Here is a 22,279-nt window from a genome sequence, read left to right as displayed (position 1 = left end):
ATTTCCGTGCTGCTAATCTCTATCCCGGAAAAAAACATAACTTGCTTACGTCGTACGATCGTCTCCTACTCGGGGAAAAAAAACTTAAATACCTACACCATATATGATCGAAAAAAGATAAAGCCAAAAAAATAAAAAGAAAACATGCACACGTACATAGTAGTATCGGAAAGAAATTCTAATCATGAAAAATCATCAGCGTCAGCACTGATTTGTTGTCAACATCCTTTAATCTACGATTTTATTATAAATAATACTACACAAATATGCACAGCTAAACTTAATCGTAAACTTATTGTAGTGATAAATATATCATGACAAATGACGCCAACATGTAATAGTTAATGCGATAATAATGTTCCAAATAATTTCATATCGTATTTTATGGTGTCAAATATCACGTGACAAATATACAACGTTAATTTGAATCTACATATGTAAAAAATTAAAATAACAAAACCTATAGCATTGTTTTTTGAGTACATCTATTTAGGTTTATTTAATTTTGGAAGAGATTGAGATTCTCAAAGTATTAGGAATTTTTCAAAACTTTTCTTATTTGAGGTATGAGAAGCACAATTAATAGATTGATGAGAAAACATAAATTAAATTTTAGCCAGTGATAATAAAACAATAGAATTTAGCTTTGGTTTTTAAGTGGATCTTTTTAGGTTTATTTTGGGTGATATTGAGATTCTAAAGGTATATGAAATTTTTCAAAACTTTTTGATTGTTATTTGAGGAGTGAGAAGCATACATGATAGATAGATGTGAAAAAAAAATAAATAAGATTTTAGACAGTTATTTTGCTAGAATACAACTCTTAATTCATCACGAGAAGTATGTATTATCTTTGCCAAGTAGTATTGGCAAAACATGAATAATCCAATAAAATACGCATAAAACTACTTATATTATATTTTTTGTAGTTGATAGAAATTCTAATATACTGGGTATATAATTGACGAATGTTATACACCACAGAACCCAACTATAAATGCACTCTAGCGAATTGGTTAGTGTAAATAAGTTTGTGAAAATAAGTACATTCTTAGAATTATTAAATGAGTCTCATATAATTATAAATAACATATGGTGGAAACAAATTTGGCGCTAAAGTATAAATCTTTATCAAAATATAAATAACGATACGGTGTTTTACAGATTTTCGTGGTAGTACATCTCTTTAGCTATATTTTTTTAAGTAGTGTCGAATGATTAACCCCACTCATTTGAAAAATATGATATTGTATGTATTCCATTAAAATTTGATAAGTACTTATTACTAACTTCATATACACATTTTGTCTATTCTCTACCAAAAATCGACTCAAATTTTTTTGAAAAAAATTGTTTTCATCACCTCCTCCTTCTTTCTATCCCTCTTTGACATTTAATGCAGGGTGCAGTACTTGCTACGCTGTCATATATATTGTATGGGCATCTACATGGTTGAGTTAAGGTGGTGTCTGTGAAAGACCATCATAGGCAATGTAACTAAAGTGACATAGTTATCAATATAATCATTTGTAAGTGTACCAATAGTGTACTAAGTGTTGAAATTGTATTGTATGATGGTTTTTAGGGGCATGGCTACATCGAAATGCGGGACCTATATGTTTTAAGCCATTACATACTTCATCCATTAGAGAGGCATTCATGTTTATTTTTAATGGTGTTATCATATTATTCGGTAGATATGATATATTTATACTAATTGTACATATGATTGAAAAAAGTGATGAACACCGGGTTATGTTGTGTAGATGAATTTTTTAGTGTATTAATAATGTATCATTTGTTTAAGTGGTGCTAATACAGATTCATTTATTAAAAGTCATCTAACTCTTAAAACAATTATAGTAAGTAGTGATGACAAACAACCAGTTTATATACGACCAGGATAAAGGGATTTTTATTTAAATCTAAGAGACATTCTTATCACATTAGTAGTATATTAAAATCTACCATCTATTTTATGGTAAATATATTCCTTTTTTTATTGTAGGATGATCTAAATTCTCTTACACTATATATATAGTGATTATATATATAGTGATGTATGATTCCTTTTAGCATTCTTTTTTTAATAACAAATAAGATGCCTGTGCATCTATGCAAAATTCTTTTCTGATTTATATTCCGGAAATGTTCTACAACTTATATTCCGTCGTTATAGAGTTTGAAACACAAAATATAATACATGCCCACACGAATGCGCGGGCTACCTTTCTCGTTATCTAGAATGTGCCATTTGGTAATGCACAGCTCAAACATCGGTGCTTGGAGCTGTTTGACATGTGCACACGCAATCTTTATATACGATTTCAGGGGTGGAAATGAGGCGTGTGATTTGGCCACGTGGCTCACTGATTATTTAGGGTTAGTTCATCTGAAAATCAGCCACGTGTCCCTGTGCAATCTCAGATAGTCAGATCAGTAACTTCTCGAGCTGGCCTGTCTTCTCCTACCTGATTGGTCCACATGGACTTACAAAATGTTGACACATGGAACAAAGACAAGATGCAGCCTGCAGCTAGCCTGCTAGCTACGCTCTGCTTTCATGGTTACAATCCTCTAGATACTTCCAAGCTCGTAGAAGTATAGTCAATAAATTAAATTAAGAACACCTAGATCGTTTGGACGATCTCAAAAATATTAACCCTAGAATAAACATTACACAGCGAAAAACGATACAGCACAAAATTTAGGAAAAACTAGAAGAAATACCATAAATTGGAAAATAAATAATGACATGTTATAGTGAAAAAATAGTTGTCAAAAGAAATAATAAGGCCAAGACTTTCTTTTGAGAAAAATCAACAACTCAAGTCTAGAGCCTAGATGCTTTTGAGCTAAGGGTACAAGCGGCTACCTACAAAAACCCACTTATAGGCTAAACTAACCTCCGAACTCGCTTATCTTATAAACCGATTTCAGGGTTCTAACCCTGGCCAGGGATTGGGCCACGTGGCACCACGCATAGAACACCAGCCGGATTCTCGGCTGGAGAAGCGTGACACGTATCCCACATCTCCTGCAGCCATACGATAGCATATCAACGGTGAGAAAAAGGTCCAACGGACGTAAATATATATTGCAAGTTTGAGATGGTTTTTTTTTTTACAAAATGTGTGATCTCATCTAAAACGGTCTAGAACAGTCAGGAGTGGACCAAAAAAATCCTATAAAAAGAATCTAATAAAAAAATCAACGAGTGGTTAGCCCCCCAAGTGGCCTAATTCCATATTTTTGTCCCTAAGCATAGCCATTTGATTAAAAATCTTGTTAGAAAAAAATCCAGAAAACATAGTACTATGCATGAGAAAAAAGAAATCTAGAGTGGAGACCCATTGCAATCTAGAGAGAAAATCTGGAATTAATATATTTGAATCTTTGTCTCCATTAAAGATAAATCTGGAATTAATACAAAGCGAAAATACGAAAAGGTGTTGCAGATTGTGAAGAAAAAATAGGGATAAAAATAAAAGAGCCAATCTTACCAGCCCGCGAGCCGCCGCCATCTCCCATCCCACGAGACGCCATCGCCAGCCATCACCAGGCAAGGAGAGCCGCCTCAATTCTAGCTTCTTAGGATGGGAAGAGAAGGACAATGGCAGATCTGGTCAGCCGACGACCTTCGCTAGCGACGCCATCCCCTCTCTTTCTTCCCCTTCTTCCACCGGATTCGCCCGTCTCAACGGTGCGGACCTGTTGAACCGGCCAAATCCAAGGAAGTCGATGTTGGACCGCAAGCAACACCTCCGTCGGCTACCATCTAGTTTTGACCTATAAGTGGGTTCGCGGGTGACCTGCTTGCACCCTAATTTTGAGCGGGTCTTTGAAACTGGAGCTCAAAAAATAAATAGAGAAAACAATGGAAAATTAAAATGTAAAAAAAATAGATCTCTAAAATTGAAGCTCCAAAAAATAAAGATAACACAACTGAAAATCAAAATATGTAAAAAAAAGGGAGCTAAAAAATAGAGAAACAAACCAAAATCCAAAATGTAAAATTTAACAGCGGTGCCTCCTCTACTGTGTTCCTTAAAAAAATCACAATGTAAAAGAAAAAGAAAGCACCCATGGATATCAGTTGCACTGTATAGCTCTGACGATTTCAGATGCTAGATGTGGTCGATTGACTATGATAATAATTGAAAATCCAACAGCTCGCAAACAAAATTTTCCAATTTATGAAAGCTACACGTAATTTCTTACTGAACATGCATTTTTAAATAACAAGTAGGTAACATAATAAGGCATATATTACTATTGTATTTCCACTCTCAACCTTTGATAATTAAATTAATTATGTAAAGACTTGCAAAATTATTCTGATCATGTCACAGGCTATAAATTTTGAAGCACGCCAACTGGCGTGCTGATGATTTTTCTAGTTCTTACTTATTTGTCTGTTTTATCCTTTCCTGGCCACTTCGCATTTCCAAGCAGTTTGGTAAGCCCCAAGCAGAAAAGGAGACAAAAATTGATACTCTAATCAATTTAAAATGAAAAAAAATCATCAACCACAAAGTTGATCTTATAACGTGTATATAAAATTTGTTCCCAACGGACTTCATATGAAACAGTTTACATTTTAAGAGGCAGTGACGGTTCTCCTATGAAATTTTTTTTCCACATGCGGTTTTAGACCATTGGTCCCTCTTGTCATTATGACAAGTGGATGTTCTTTTGACCCACTTGTAAAATGAAGCTGGACTTTTTGAAAAACGATTTTTTTAAGTAGTGATATCAAGGTTTGGCCAAGAACATGATGAAAGATATTCACAATTTAATCATGTAAATATATACCATGAAATAGTTGGTACTAGTCTATCTCAAAAAAAAAAAGACAAACTCTAGCTACGAACCTAAACACGCATAAGTCCAGGTTCATAGCTATGATTGGTTTTTTTTGACACAGGGGCGTATGTTGATACATTTTATCTTTTTTTAGGGTAAATAAATAAATCCTTACATCATGAGTAATCAATGATTGTGTGATGATGTAGGCCATTGAGATTCTCTTGGAAAATATTTTTTTTCAGCTACCATGAACTAGAAGGTATCATACATTTCAGCCGACGTCCTTCTACACCAATTTATACCAACAGATTGAACTGTAATATAAGATCAAATTGCAGTCCAAGCTTCATCCTATCTGCTTCTCTCTGTACACCTACCCACTAGATATATTGAACTCCAAATCAAGACCCAACACAACACAGAATGCAAAACCAACCACTGTGACTTGAAGTACAGAGGTCGCGTGTGTGTGTCTCTCTCTCTCTCTATATATATATATATATAAAGTTTATCAAAATACTATCTAGGTATCCACATTCCTTCAAAATCTATATATTGTTGTTCGTACTGCAAGTATGATGCCACTATTCAACCTTGTTCTGCTTAGGAGTGGGCGGCATCAGGAAATGAGATAGAACTTGGCAGCTGTGGTAATATGCACGCACAAAGTGTAGGCCTTCAAAATCATCAAACTTTGCTTGTCTCACTAAACTTTTTGTTACTAAAGAAGTTTGTCCATCTTAGTCATATCACCAATTATGTATCCAATGGCAACATCAGAAAGAGAGCAGATCAGCTAGCCGAATATGTAGTGTACGTTGTGATGGCAGACATTGCTTCCTCTGTTCCCAGTCAAGGTCCGGCACAAAGTTTAGTCTATTTTGAGATTACCGGGTTATGTCAAGTTGGAAAGGAATTCATCTAGGAATTGTTAGCGCTAGCGCTGAACTCCGATCGAACACCTTCCGGGCGAACTGTAGCCGTCCGGCACAGAAACTCCAAGCACAGCTAACTAACGAAAATGAAAACAGAGCAAGAACAGAGTATCAAGGAATTTCAGAACTTAGCGAAATCACGAACAAATGTGGGGCAATTTTCTAGGGTTTTTCATTCAACTGAATTGTAAAACCTTACAAGGGAAAAATGAACTGATTGCTACTTATACTCTAGAAACAGAAAGAGGAATCCTAGGCCTAAAATCGTGCCATCCCACGACTCAGTTTCTCCTGGACTCCATGCAGATGCAAAATGCCACTCCGCACGCCTGACGCAATCGTCGCCACCTTCCGCAGCCTCGCTGCCAACTTCGTGCATGCATAACAAACTCCAAACGGATTTTATTCCTCCAGCCGTTACAACTGTCAAGACTGGATCACATTGGGGCCACAGCTGAAATAAACAGCAACAGGAATCATGTTATTGATTACATTTGTGGTGATTTTCTTTTGTGAGATCAGTAGAGACAACACACAGTGTCCGGAAGGATATAAACACAGACTGATCGTATCACAAAGCATCTTGATATATCAGATACTATGTGCTACCGAGTGCTGAGTGTTAGAATGATAGTTCGTCATCCTTTCCAGATTCTGAGATAGATAAGATTGAAGTCTCGCTGCTATATGTACAAACGGTTTCATACGTAGGATCGAATCATAATAACTAAGCCAACCAGAGGGGGGTGAATGGTTGTTATACCCAAAAACCGAAAACTTTTAGCAGAAATAAAAGTTACCCTCGAAATCGATGGATCACGGTCTGACCGAAGGTGTTGCACCGGTCTGACCGCCTAATGAACGTCGGTCTGACCGAGATCGAACTCCGGTCGAACCGCCGAGATTGCCTGCCGCGTCTGTTGCCGCCGCCAGTCCGACCGCCTCGCTCCCACCGGTCTGACCGCCGCCTTGCCGCTGGTCTGACCGCCGGTGAGTCGTCGGTTAGACCGCCGAAACCCGGTGAAACACAAATCGAAGAACTCTTAAAGTAGATGACGACTTTATTGATTCTCTCTGTGTTTACAAAGTGCACCAATAGCACTCTTTATAAAAATTTTGACTAAACTCGAAACCCTAACTCAAAACTCAACTCAATTGCTCTCTAAAGTGATATCGAGAAGCCTCACGCTCCCCCTCTATTTATACCGAGGTAGGCAGCCTAAAGCCACAAACCAAACTCATACTAGAAGTCCTAAACACTTTAGGAAACCCTCTAGTACAAGACACAAACATTACATAACCAATCATACCAAATTTGGACTCCTTCCAAATTCGACTCCGCATCCCATACGCACACAGTACCTCTATCGTATGCCATATGGAATTTACATCAACCACGTGCATCAACTCTGACCACCACGGACGTCGTCTTATCCCCAAGACGACTCCCGGTCCATCACCGCAAATACTCACCCGAGGCATCGAGTCACCTACACATGAAATAAACAAAGAAACCATATTCCGAGACCAAGCTATCTCCAACTTGACTCATTAGTAGCAAACAATAGAATTACATACGTATAGTATCCATCTAGAAGCCATAATCATGAAACAATCACGGATATCCAAACTAACAACCCGAAACCAAAACCGACACAGCGTCGGCCGGTCAGACCGCGGGCTGCGCCGGTCTGACCGCGTGATACACGCCGGTCTGACCGACAGCACATGCCCGGTCTGACCGGTCACATAAAATAACAGTACCTGTGATTCACATGTAAATCCAATCATCTCCAAAACCACTTCGTAAATAAATTCCAAATATCAAAACTAATAATCTCCAATGCCAATTGTTCATCACAGAATAATAATCAAAAACACCTTTGATTTTACATCATAATCAATCGATATCTTCTCATGTTTAATCTTACGTCGAGGTTGTTCTTGTGTGCTGCTAGCTTAGAGTCTTCAGAGCCTTACGTCTGGCATATGCCCTAAAGGCAATCATAGAGATGATTGTATCACATACTATATTTACATATTTATCCGACATTGTTCCTTGAAATAGATAACTCATTATTGGTTAATAAATATGTGATTCTTTCATGAGACTCTTTATGTTGTTTGTTACTATTTCTAAAAGATCCCTGATCAAATATCATATGTGGAACAAATATGTTTATATGATCAGCACATGTATTAATTGATGATCATGTCTCATGGATCATGGTATAGAGATACCAAATTAATAATGTGGACACATGTTGGTGAACATATTGTTGGATAGACCCAACATGAGACACTGCATGAGCCATATGTGTTGTGTCATCAGTGATCTCATTTAGTGTTGGTGTTGAATCCTTAGACCTGAGATTCTCATGGTTCCCAACATGTGTAGTAGCTTACTTAGGGACTGCTAAACGCTACTCCGTAATTGGGTAGTAATAAAAGTAGTTTTCGGGTATGCTATGAAACATGTAGTAGGATATAAATAATCAAGATGGGATTTGCCCCTCCTATGGAGAGATATCTCTGGGCCCCTCGATGTTGTAGATTATGGAAGTGCATGGCCATACCAAAGGTGATTGAGGAGTCAATCACAAGTTATATAATATATCAATAGGTTCGAGTGAATGATTGAGCTATTAGAGGACGGCACATATCTAACCTTGAGCTTAATCGATATCGTGGCGCAAAGGGGTTCATACAATTATACACTAGAGGTTCAGCCGATATGATCTTTATGTATGCCCGGTGGGTCAATACATTCTGCTAGGGGCCGCTGTTGACGCGTGGACCAAAAAGGAGTTTTCGGGTTACAGCCGAGTATACATGAACCTACAGGGTCGCACGCTTAATGGACCGGAATAGGGGGATTGGATGGAGATCCAATATGAGCTTAATTCGGATAGGGATCCGAATAGGAGTCCTACGGGCCATGGAGGCCCGAGTAATGGATCTTATATATTCGTGAGGGGTGTGATCGGCGGAGGCATTGCATCACGTGAGAAACCGTAGCCGTCACTTCCCTCCCTGAGCAAGACCCTAGCCGCGCACGGGTGCTAGCACATCTGTGCGTGGCGTTCCGTCCTTGTACGTGTGGATACCGGTAGAGGCGTCGCTGGTTTGCGGTGCTGATCGGCGTGGGAGTATGGCGAGGAGATCGCACGAGGAGGAGAAGGTCGAGCCGATGTGATCGACTACTTCCTCTACATCAACGCGCGATACTTCGCGAGAGTTCCTTCGACTTCTCAGCGTCTTCTTCCGCTGCGCAGCGCGTCGAGTAGTAACGATCTATGATATAATAATTGCATGGTTCCTGGTTTACACGATATAAAATTTTGAGTTATGCTATCGTAGCCTACGCGTATCCCAACATGGCCACCAGTGAAATTATTCTATTAGCTAATTTGTAGTATATGGAAAGCAGGTAGGAGTACGGTTCAGTTACTGAGCACCACTATTTTCCTTAATTGCCGAAGATATGGAATATATTTTCGCTACCATTCACTCGCTTCCTTAAAAATATCCTTGCCATGTCAAGCCTGTGACTCTCACAGGTGCAGATAGATCAAAGGCCCTGTTGTAAAAAGGGCTGAGGCAACCGAAACTTTGTAGATAGATCGAAGGCCCTGTTGTAAAAAGGGCTGAGGCTACCCAAACTTAGGGCCTTTTCGTTTTGGAGGAATTTTAAAGGATTTGGATTCCTAACTGGGAATGAGTGGAATTGGGAAAAGATTGTAGACGTATAGAGCCTGCACGAGTTGACAACAGTGCTCAAGTGGTGGAAAGAAGGTAACATTCAGCAGAAGATGGAAACATGGATGAAAACAACAGGCAACAACCGATCGTGCTGGGATAAATCATTCTAAGGATAAATCAAAAGTAATACCTTGTACCTTATAGTTCCATCTAAGGATAAATCATTAGTAATATCTTATAGTACCATCAAAGACAACGATAATACATTTACACATTACTATCAAATCCGAGTACGTTCATCGATGGAAGAAAACAGATGAACAAGATCTAAGCCTCTGTTTGCTATGCAGGATACTTCATGATTCTTGAGGAAATTAAACTTCTCATGTGAAATTCCTAGTTTCTAATATAAACCATTAAATCGTATATCTTCAGAACTGATAATAACCCCAAACCCTCAACTACTAAGTGGAAATTTCATTTTTAGTAGCAAGGACATCTTGAGGATATTTTTAGTTGAATTTGGTAAATCATCAGAATTCTTAACATAGGGGAGGGAGGGTGCCTTTTGTCTGACAAAATTGACATTCAGCCATCGTCTAAAGAAAATTGCGAGGCGGAGGAATCAATACCTCATCGTTGTCGACGCCGACGAGGAAGAAGAGGGAAGCGTACCGCCGGTACACCACCTTGTAGTTCCGGTGCTCCACGAACGAACACTGCAACCGCACGAATCATACAAATCACATCATCACGAGGAAGAGAACGAACACCCAAGAACCAGCACAGATTCAGATCATATAAATCTCTATTTAGGATCTGTTTGGCTCAGCTTCAGCTCTCAACCAAACAGTTTCAGCTCCACCCAAAATGGAAGCGGAGCTGTGCGGAGCTCTCTCACAAAATGAACTGGAGTTGTGTGGAGCTGGGTTTAGGCAGCTCCACAACTCCACTTCAGACCTAACTCCTGAAGCTAAATTTAAGAGTTGGAGCTGTACCAACCAGGTTTTTAATGGCTTATATATTTTAAATCACATATTACTTTTTAAAATCTATTTACATCATATATTCTACTCAAAATTTGTGACAAAACGAGATCCATGCGGAATATATTCAAACATTTTATTAATTTAAAAGTAATTTATTTAAATTGTAGAAGTAACTCAGATATGCAATAGAAATAACTCTCTATTACATTAGAAGTAATTATAATATAAGTGAGTTGTAGCAAGAAAATATGTCGAGTAAATTCACAAGCAATGTGTACAGAAGATTTTCAAGTAAATACATTTATGAAAGTAAGTTACATAAAGTCAAAAAATAATTTACATAAATCATAAAAGTAACTTTGCACAAAATGGAAGTAAGTTGTTACAACATTAGAAGTAAATCCGTTGTATGGATAAAAACATAAGTTTATCAAGAAATTAAACTTACTTAGCACAAATTATGAAATTGACTAAAAACAATAATAAAAGTAAGCAACTTAGAGCATTATGAATGTATAAGAAGTAATTTATTCAAATATGAAAGTAATATATATATATATATATATGAGAAAATTTTCTCATAAATCGGATAAGTAATTTATGAGAAAATTTAATAAGAAGGAATAAAAAAGGACATGCATGTGTAGATGTAGCAGTTTTTTTTCCCTCAGCGGCTCTTGCTTTGTGTATGTGCGTGGTCGAATGGCTTTGAGGTGCGTCGTGCGATAAGATTAAAACGAGAGGCTTCTTGATTTAGATGTTACGCTAATTTTTCTATCATATCGCCAACTATAAAATCATAAGCGAGAGGCAATCGATATTAGGCGTTGGAAGATGTTCGTATTGGTAAACTCCACCCTCCATGGCAAATCTATAAGCGAAAGAAGAAGTGAAATCCGGCTACATGGCATCTCAAAACAGTCAGTATTATATCAAATTCCACATAAGCAAGAAGGTGATCGTGTTAGGCTAAGATCAATTATGAAATTGGAGACAACAAGAACATATATAACAAAACGCAAGCAGTAATTAATTGCCCAGCAAATTGAATCACAGGACGGACCGACAGGGCCGGTTAGAGTATAGCTAACTAGCTAGGAGTTGAGTTTTGCACTTGGCCTGTAGGACATCACCGCGAACACCGTCTGCACGAGCGTGCAGAGGAGGAGGACGGCGGCGGCGAGCCAGGCCAATATGAGCCACGGGTTGTCGAAGTGGCGGCGCGCCACCCACGCGAGCCAGCGGTTGAGGCGGCGTCCGTGGTGCCTGTTGAGCTCCAGCCCCACCCCTCGCAGGTAGTGATCGCCGTCGGTGTCGAAGGCGAGGCCCCTCGCGAGCCCCCGGAACAGGGCGCACGCGTCGCCGTCGTTCCCGAGCGAGTGCTCCATGACGCCCGACCGGGACAGCACCGCCACGTCCCCAGCGCTCCCCAGCAGCTGCGACATGAACACCACGTACGCCGTCACGTACGCGTCGCGCTCCACGCCGGCGCCGCTGTCCTGCTCGAACGCCAGCACGTTGCGGAACACGCAGCTCATCTTCTCGTCGATCACGTGGCGCGACATGGTCACCACGCCCCACGAGAAGTCCACGTCGAGGAGCCCGAAACGAGGGGCAGGCTCTGAATCTGACCTGACCCTGAACCGGACGCCCGATTCACTGTACTCCGTCGCCGTCCTGAACCGCTGGATGTGACCACCACCCGCCGCCGCTGCCTGCTGCCACCCGGCTGGCCTCAGGTAGGTGTGGCACAGGTCGACCAGATGCTTGCAGTCCTCCTTGACGTCGTCGGCGTTGGAAGCCGTTGGGATGTGTTGCATGAAGTTCCTCACCGCATTCCAGGCCGTTTTGGCTAGAGTTGTACCAGCATGATCGACGAGCAAGCCGAAGATGCTGTGCACAACGAAGAACGGGATCTGATTCTCCAGCAGCACCAAGTCGAGAAACCCGTCGACGAGCACCCTCTTCTGCGTCCTGCTGCCAGTGCCCGGTCCAGAATCCTCTTCTTCTTCTTTATTAGCAGGCGCGTCATCCTGTTCCTGGATGCCAAACGCGGTGAGCATCGCGATCAGGAAGGCCCCGTCCACCAGCAGCATCATGCAGAATTCCCCCGAATCCATGGCGACATCGCCGTCGTAGCAGCGCCTCGCCTCCTGCTCCAGCGACGCCATGGACAGCAGGCACTCTCTCTGCAGCGACGCCGCCTGATCGGCGTCGGCGCCGAGTTGGAGCTTCATCAACCGAACCTTGGTGAGCTCGTTCCTGCCCATCTCCTCCGTGCCGTGGCGGTGGTAAGGCCCAACCGAGAACAAGCTCGGCTGGTAAGCGTCCTCGTCGGCCAGCCGATGCCTCCCCGGGACGCGGAAGATCTCGCGCCTTGCCTCCACGACTTGTGCTTGTGCTTCTTTCTCCGCGGCGTCGAGACGTCGGATGATTTCGTCGATGCGAATGTGCGCCGCCTCACTGCCACCCATCTGCTCCCCGCCGTTCGTCCTCATCATCGGCGGTTCAGTTCCATCTGGATCAAACAATTACTAGTTAAATTAATCACAAATGGAAATAATAAGAAACTAAATCTCGAGGGGAAAATAAAATTAACTATAACCAAATATGGATGAGTTTCTCGAACAACGTGAATCTGAGAAACGTACGTACTGTTGGGTGAAGCCGGAGCAGAGTCCGCGGAATTCGACAAACCCGTCATTTCCACGCTCAACCGCAGAATTTCCGGACGAAACATGGTGTCTGATGAACTCAATCGGTCCCGGACGACAAGAGTAGTAATCAATATCTCAGGGAAGTCCAGATCTGGTAACAGGTCTGACGACGGATGAACACCACGGCTTGCACTGCGGCAGATGAGCTAGCGATCGAGTATCGAGGCAGCCATATATGGCATGCGGTCATGACTCATATAAGATGAGATGATGACTCATGAACATATCATTCTAGAGCTTAAATTAGGAGGGAAGAAATTACTTACTAACTTATCCGTTTCACAATGTAAGAAATTTTATCATTTCTCACATGTTAATGAATCTTACATCAATATAAATGTAAAAAATGTTATAATAATTTATATTGTACAACGGACGGAGGGAGTATGGAGTAACAAATAGAGTGTGATTTGGTTCTAGTACGACTGAGCACGCGCGGTCGAAAAAAAAAAAGAAGTGGCCCTCCAATCATCAACAGCTATAGCAGATCGTTATGATATTGCGAACCACATGGCCTGTACTACCAAAAGTACCGAGTAGCTCCCCTTCAAGAAAAAAGCACCAACTAGCTAGTTTTAAAAAAAACAAAATAAAAGTGTACCAATTAGCAACACTATATTACCTTGTTTTAAAATATGTGACGTCATTGACTTTCACATAACATTTAATCATTTATCTTATTAAGAAAATTTGTATAAATATTATTCTTTTTTTGACTTGTTTTTTATAAAATAAAATATAATCTTAGCAAATAATTTTACATATACACATTAAATTTTTAAATAATAAGAAATTAAGAATGGTCCAATGTTCTCTGAAAACTTAGCGACGCCGTACATTGCATGCAGTATTTGCAAAGGCCAACCCGATGGCTTGAGTTGAACCAAAACAGCACATTGCACTATTGGAGACCGGGAAAGCTCCCGTGTGCTTCCTACTGCTACATTTGCATATGGATACGACAAGTTTATGACATGCCAAACAGTACACATGCATCTTTTCCAATTGCACCCAAAACTATTTGAACGTGACCTTTTTTTCATGTTTATCAGCTAAAATTTAAATTTTCCACCTTAATTTTGAAACTGATTTTAAGGTTTTTCTCATCAAAATTTATTTTTCAGTTTTTACTTTTAAAACGCTAAAAACACATATATAAAAATTTATTCACAGATACTTTTTATTTGTAAATATATACTCCCTCCATCCAATAAAAAACCAATCTAATACACTGGATGGATGTATGTACTATGAATTTGACTACTATTTTTTTTACGGAGGGAGCATATCGTTTCGATTGGGCCGTTGCATGGCCCGACGCGACGACTTGACGACTCTTGTCTTGGCATTCCATGCGCGACAGACCACGTGCGGCCTTAGCTGTGTGTCCATGCTACTCTGGACGCATTATCAAATGCTCCGGATCCACGATTCCACGCCATTGAGCATATATATCCAACATACCCTGTTTAGTTCACACTAAATTTTATCCAAACTCTCAACTTTTTATCACATCATATCACATCCAAAACTTTTCTACTAACATTAACTCTCAACTTTTTTTTTTAAACTACCAAATTTCTCCAAATTTCTCCCCATTTCAGACACTAAACACAGCCAAAAAGTATGATTTGGACAGTTTTGTTAATTATAAGCGGTGCTGGTAATTTGGATGTGGACACGATAAAATCTGATACCACAATAGAGTTTTGTTAATCATAAGGTGTGCTGGTAATTTGGTGCAAGGAGTTGCTGTCCCACTCTCCGAGCAAGGAAAAAAAAACCCAAAATATATCTATCTATTATATACTAAAAGTCCATTAAACTTCCTACAAACGCTCTTAAGCCGTCACGTGGCACTCCTACAAACGCTCCTAAGTCGCCACATGGTACAATCTAATCTCACCGTTCATTTTCACTTAAATTGATAGACCTGTTATTTTACACTATTAGATTAGATCTATTATTAAAAAATAATATCCTCATGTACGTATGAGTTTGAGTTTATACGTTACAAATGCCACTGCTTTCTTTCCATACGTACAAACGTTGTACATAATTGAAAACAAAACTTTCCTAATCTTCGCTGGAAAAAAAACATATACATGTACATAAAAATGACAGAAAAAACATACATTCATAAAAATCAACGGTATTTAAAATATGATTTTCTACTATATAAAGATAAAATATATTACTTCACACATATAAATATATTTAGTTAAATTAAGATCTATAATAAATATCCTATCAATGTTCTTTTAAACCATCTTCTAAATCTATCTATTATATAAAAAAAGTACATTAAACTTTCTCTCAAATAAATTAGAGAAACACTAAAAATCTATTATACACTAAAAGTCTATTAAACACTCCAACATTGTCACGTGATGCTCTAATAAAATTAGAGAAATCCTAAAAATTTAGAGTAGAAAAAGAAAACCATCCAACCTTTAATTTTCACTTAAATTAGTGGACCCACTATTTTAAACATTGGATTAGAGCTCTTAAAATTTCCGTGCTGCTAATCTCTATCCCGGAAAAAAACATAACTTGCTTACGTCGTACGATCGTCTCCTACTCGGGGAAAAAAACTTAAATACCTACACCATATATGATCGAAAAAAGATAAAGCCAAAAAAATAAAAAGAAAACATGCACACGTACATAGTAGTATCGGAAAGAAATTCTAATCATGAAAAATCATCAGCGTCAGCACTGATTTGTTGTCAACATCCTTTAATCTACGATTTTATTATAAATAATACTACACAAATATGCACAGCTAAACTTAATCGTAAACTTATTGTAGTGATAAATATATCATGACAAATGACGCCAACATGTAATAGTTAATGCGATAATAATGTTCCAAATAATTTCATATCGTATTTTATGGTGTCAAATATCACGTGACAAATATACAACGTTAATTTGAATCTACATATGTAAAAAATTAAAATAACAAAACCTATAGCATTGTTTTTTGAGTACATCTATTTAGGTTTATTTAATTTTGGAAGAGATTGAGATTCTCAAAGTATTAGGAATTTTTCAAAACTTTTCTTATTTGAGGTGTGAGAAGCACAATTAATAGATTGATGAGAAAACATAAATTAAATTTTAGCCAGTGATAATAAAACAATAGAATTTAGCTTTGGTTTTTAAGTGGATCTTTTTAGGTTTATTTTGGGTGATATTGAGATTCTAAAGGTATCTGAAATTTTTCAAAACTTTTTGATTGTTATTTGAGGAGTGAGAAGCATACATGATAGATAGATGTGAAAAAAAAATAAATAAGATTTTAGACAGTTATTTTGCTAGAATACAACTCTTAATTCATCACGAGAAGTATGTATTATCTTTGCCAAGTAGTATTGGCAAAACATGAATAATCCAATAAAATACGCATAAAACTACTTATATTATATTTTTTGTAGTTGATAGAAATTCTAATATACTGGGTATATAATTGACGAATGTTATACACCACAGAACCCAACTATAAATGCACTCTAGCGAATTGGTTAGTGTAAATAAGTTTGTGAAAATAAGTACATTCTTAGAATTATTAAATGAGTCTCATATAATTATAAATAACATATGGTGGAAACAAATTTGGCGCTAAAGTATAAATCTTTATCAAAATATAAATAATGATACGGTGTTTTACAGATTTTCGTGGTAGTACATCTCTTTAGCTATATTTTTTTAAGTAGTGTCGAATGATTAACCCCACTCATTTGAAAAATATGATATTGTATGTATTCCATTAAAATTTGATAAGTACTTATTACTAACTTCATATACACATTTTGTCTATTCTCTACCAAAAATCGACTCAAATTTTTTTGAAAAAAATTGTTTTCATCACCTCCTCCTTCTTTCTATCCCTCTTTGACATTTAATGCAGGGTGCAGTACTTGCTACGCTGTCATATATATTGTATGGGCATCTACATGGTTGAGTTAAGGTGGTGTCTGTGAAAGACCATCATAGGCAATGTAACTAAAGTGACATAGTTACCAATATAATCATTTGTAAGTGTACCAATAGTGTACTAAGTGTTGAAATTGTATTGTATGATGGTTTTTAGGGGCATGGCTACATCGAAATGCGGGACCTATATGTTTTAAGCCATTACATACTTCATCCATTAGAGAGGCATTCATGTTTATTTTTAATGGTGTTATCATATTATTCGGTAGATATGATATATTTATACTAATTGTACATATGATTGAAAAAAGTGATGAACACCGGGTTATGTTGTGTAGATGAATTTTTTAGTGTATTAATAATGTATCATTTGTTTAAGTGGTGCTAATACAGATTCATTTATTAAAAGTCATCTAACTCTTAAAACAATTATAGTAAGTAGTGATGACAAACAACCAGTTTATATATGACCAGGATAAAGGGATTTTTATTTAAATCTAAGAGACATTCTTATCACATTAGTAGTATATTAAAATCTACCATCTATTTTATGGTAAATATATTCCTTTTTTTATTGTAGGATGATCTAAATTCTCTTACACTATATATATAGTGATTATATATATAGTGATGTATGATTCCTTTTAGCATTCTTTTTTTAATAACAAATAAGATGCCTGTGCATCTATGCAAAATTCTTTTCTGATTTATATTCCGGAAATGTTCTACAACTTATATTCCGTCGTTATAGAGTTTGAAACACAAACTATAATACATGCCCACGCGAATGCGCGGGCTACCTTTCTCGTTGAAAATAAAAAGCACTTCCAAAGCATCTTCTTCTAAAGGGCTAATAGCGTTATTCCAACGGATGTCACTTATGACAAGTATCTAAGGTATATTGGTACCGCAGCACCTATGGTCTATTAGAACTTCACTATGTCCCTTAGGACAAAGATGTTAAACTAGATAAGACCTAATGCCAATTGTAAAATCTTAAAATATCTTTTCTACCTTAAAAGCTAACCAATAAGGTAAGGGCTTTCTCTCTTATACATTGTTTTTTTATCCTTCAACAACAAATGTGGGACCGTTCAACATAATCCATCATCAAAATTACAACCTCAAGATTGCTAATCGGATTTTGGGTTGGGAATAGATTCCTCTTTATTTTTCAGAAAAAAAATCTAAAAATTGACTGACAGTAATAAAAAGTGTGTCCACCCTACTACCAACAATTCAAAAAACTAGAAACAAATATCTCATCCTCCGTTTAAAAAAAAACTAATTTGCAAAGATCAATTTGGACAAACAAATAATTATCTGGACTCATATTCCTACAATTTTTTTAATCGAAAGGATATATATCTGTTGTGCTCTCTCTCTCCTCAATTATAGATTCTCTCTAGGAACGTGATGATATAGCAGAAATTGTTTTTTAGCCTGCTGGCTTGTACTTCCTGCTTTACCGACGTTGCTTCTCGGAAGCACACACCCAGTCGACGACGACTTGACTTCATCCTTATCACTAAAAACGCCGCCTGAGTAATACAAAGAGGCGTAGGCCTGCCTGACTATAATTGGCTCGATGATCGACTGCAACTGCATCAAAACATTCAGCATATCTCTTGCTATCTTGCAATTGCAAATTAGTTATACTCGTAGCTACTGCGCGCGCACTAATTGACTACACAAGCAAATATGGGTTCTCCTTCTGCCAAGTACTTGCTGTTTAGCCTTGCAATCCTGCTGGTCCTGAGTAGCCAGCAGCAAGCTCTGCTGCCTTCGGCATTCGCCCGCCAGTTGGTTCCGATGCCCACGAACACTGCCGCCGGTAAGAATAACATCAGTGTTAATTACCAGTTCCATCTGTATATGTTTTGTGAAATATCATGTGGAGAAACTAACCACTACATCTCTTTGAACATTTGGAGTTGCGGTTCTTTCTTCTAGCGTGTGTTTGGCCCTCCCCTTTTTAACCTCTACTCTCTTATTTCTACTTGCATGTTTCTCGAACTATTAAACGATAATTTTTTTAAAAAGTTATGTATATAAAAAAACTATTTTTAAAAAATATTAATTTTTTCTTCTAATTTTGATAAGCTAATACTTAATTAATCATATGGTTACGAGTCCCTCCATTTTTGCATGTGCCCAAGACCTTCATTGCGAAACAAAGCCTTAATTAAGTATAGCTAGCTATGTCTACATACTTTCTCTATTTAAAATATAATAATTGCCTCAGATTTAAATTTATCGAGGAGGAATTACTTTGAACGTTTTCTGGTTTAGTATATATTTTTTTATATATATTGGATTTTTTTTTGAAGTAACACATACTCCTACGTACATTAATTAACTGTTTCCATTCGCATGCGTGATGGAGCAATCGACAGGCCACGCAGATGTCACGGAGGAAAAGCCTAGCGTCCCGCCGTCGAGCGTAACAAAGATCTGCCGAGTTTTACGTATCTGCAAACGATCATCGTCGGCCGCAACATCGGCCAAGCCGTGATGTGTCAACGACGGCAAATGCATGCACGCGGGAATAAATAATGGAGGCACCGATTAGGATCAACAATATGGTTAGTCCATTAAATATGTGTGTAAGCTCGATCGATATGGAATAATGAGAAACAAATAAACAATGAGAAACAAATATTCACCATGTTTATTACTACCTCTGTTTTCAAATAAATAGTATTGATTAGTGTAATTTTGAACTAACCGGCATCAAACAAAAAGAAACAGAGAGATACTTGTTTACGTTACTTCTTTTGTATACGTATCCAGCCGCGATGTTCGGAAACTGTGTAGGATCGAGATTGGCATCGATCAGTAAGGGCATCAACAATGTTACTTTTTAGCTGCCGGTAAGAAGCATTAAATGCTCTTTTCCTATCCGGTAGCAAGCTCTGTGAGAGTGGCGAAGAATTAAAATCTGGTGATAATATCTATTACCGGTATATTACTACCGGTGAAGAAGAGATAAATAATATTATTTATATAGTGTTTTAATAGAACTTTAAAAAAATGAAAGTGGCTGTTGCTGTGGGGTGATGCTCGGATCGAGATGACATCGATCAGATGGTGAAAGAATTGTTTAGGCTGTGTTCAGATGCAGTTCCTAACTTCAAACAGTGCGCACGAAAAACGAAGTGATCAATTAGCGCGTGATTAATTAATTATTAGCTATTTTTTTAAAGAAAATGATAATATGATTTTTTAAAGCAATTTTTGTATATAAATTTTTTTTGCAAAAATCACACTGTTTAGCAGTTTAAAAAGCGTGCGCGTGGAAAAGGAGAGGTGAGTGTTGAGAACTTGGAGTACCCAACACAGCATCTAAACAATAGTTTCAATTATCCCTATAAACTGTGGCAACAAAATAAATTCACTAAATATATATGTTTGTACCGAACAACCTTAGAAAAGACTGACCAGAAAAGTGCATGATCTGCAAGGTAGCCAGGTGCATTTTTAGTGATAATAAGTGTGTACTTCGAGGTAAATTTTGCTACAGGACGCTTCGACTTCGTGGAGTTAGCCGTGGGATACCGCCTGAACTCATTTTTAGAGGAAAACACTCCATAAATATGGTAATTTGTCAATGGACACCGCACCTATTAGAATAATAATTTCTGGTTGAAGAGGAGAGAGAAATCACGTGAAATACCAAAAATGCCTTTGGGCCAACACGTCAGCTCTCCTATCTCTCTTCTCTCTATCTTCTCTCCCAGAGGGGGCATCGGTCGCCGGGGCGGAGGACGGCGAGGACGGTAGGAGCGGCCGCCGCGGGCTTGCGGCGGGAGCAGCGGAGGACGGCAAGGACATGGCGAAGCGGAGGAGCGGGAGCACCGGGACGCGAAGCTGTGGGTCGCCGGCGTGGGGTGGCGGCGCGGCCGCATGTGGGACGTGAAGGTGGTCGCCGACGTGGCGACGGCGATGGGGACGGCGGCGTGTACCTGGGTCGTGGCTGGCTGCGGTTCGCCCGCGCCCACGACCTGCGCGACGGGGACCTCCTCGTCTTCTGCTAGGACGGCAAAGACGTGGCGAAGCGGAGGAGCGGGAGCTCCGGGACACGAAGCTGCGGGTCGCTGGCGCGGGGCAGCGGCGCGGCCGCATGTGGGACGTGAAGGTGGTCGCCGACGTGGCGACGGCGACGGGGACGGCGGCGTGTACCTGGGCCGTGGCTGGCTGCGGTTCGCCCGCGCCCACGACCTGCGCGACGGGGACCTCCTCGTCTTCCGCTAGGACGGCGCCACCGTGTTCACCGTCACTGTCTTCGACGACGGGACCATGTGCTGCCGTGCCTACCATGACGCCGCCAGTAATATAACCTCGCCGCGCGTCCTCCGTCCCGGCGATCGACTCCCCCTATGGGAGAGAAGATAGAGAGAGATTAGAAGAGAGAGAGGAAAACTGACATGTGGGCCCAAGGGTATATTTTTGATATTTCATACGATTTCTCACTCCTCTTCAACCGAAAATTATTATTTTAATCAACACGGTGTCTATTGGCAAATCCTCTTCAACCGAAAATTATTATTTTAATCAACACGGTGTCTATTGGCAAATCACCTTATGTTTATGTAGTGTTTTTCCTCAAAAGTGAGTTCGGGCAGTGCCCCACGACTAAAGCCACGAAGTCGAAGTGTCCTGTTGCAAAATTTATCTTACTTCAAACTCAGGTAGACGCAAGAAAATATGATTCAGTGAGGACAATACATATCACCGCAGGTCAATTGCAATAGAGCTATAACAGCTCAAATTTCAAGCACAAGGACTGAAGCATTACTAAGGACAGTATGAGCCCAGTACTACCCAAGTACTACCACGAAATTCAGATTAAATAAATACAAGTAAGATGCCCGTGCGTTGCAACGGGAAATTTTATTAAGTTTAAAGAAATTGAGTGAAAATTTGTTAAACTACCAGAAGCAAGCAGTCAACACGTACATTTGTAATATCTCCAAGCGGGGCTGCTCATATCCAAATAGATTAGAACGTATTTGGTACAAAACACCTAACAAATTTCTACATGTGAAATATTACACATCAACCTGAAACAGATGAGGATGTAGGAGTAGCCATTTTGGTCGTGGAATCTTGAGATCCATGATATGAAAGAGTTGAATTAATTCAATAATAATAAGGTGTTGTGTTCAAAAAGTCCAAATTTTGATAA

General features: G+C 39.0%; 1 protein-coding gene and 1 long non-coding RNA gene across 3 annotated transcripts; one reads left to right on the top strand and one right to left on the bottom strand.

Annotated features, from left to right (window-relative positions):
• Positions 1–11,345: 11,345 nt before the first annotated feature.
• LOC4345492 (UPF0481 protein At3g47200) lies at positions 11,346–13,352 on the bottom strand. Of its 2 annotated transcripts, none has more exons than XM_015793438.3 (2): positions 13,091–13,352; positions 11,346–12,953 (listed from the first exon to the last, which is right to left on the bottom strand). In XM_015793438.3, exons 1-2 carry the CDS (start codon positions 13,173–13,175, stop codon positions 11,530–11,532), a joined length of 1,509 nt encoding a protein of 502 aa, XP_015648924.1. In that variant the 5' UTR covers positions 13,176–13,352; the 3' UTR covers positions 11,346–11,529. The 2 variants fall into 2 exon arrangements, with proteins under 2 accessions (XP_015648924.1, XP_015648925.1); XM_015793439.3 differs by having other exon boundaries at positions 13,087–13,320.
• A 5,345-nt stretch (positions 13,353–18,697) lies between these two features.
• Positions 18,698–19,765, top strand: LOC107281831 (uncharacterized). Its single transcript, XR_001547978.3, has 2 exons — positions 18,698–18,925; positions 19,488–19,765. It is a non-coding gene; the product is annotated as an uncharacterized lncRNA (long non-coding RNA).
• Positions 19,766–22,279: the final 2,514 nt, after the last annotated feature.

This window comes from Oryza sativa, chromosome 8 (assembly GCF_034140825.1).
Source record: "Oryza sativa Japonica Group chromosome 8, ASM3414082v1".
Lineage (NCBI taxonomy): Eukaryota > Viridiplantae > Streptophyta > Magnoliopsida > Poales > Poaceae > Oryza > Oryza sativa.
Note: the sequence above shows the minus strand (reverse complement) of the source record. Positions and strands in the feature narration are given on the sequence as shown.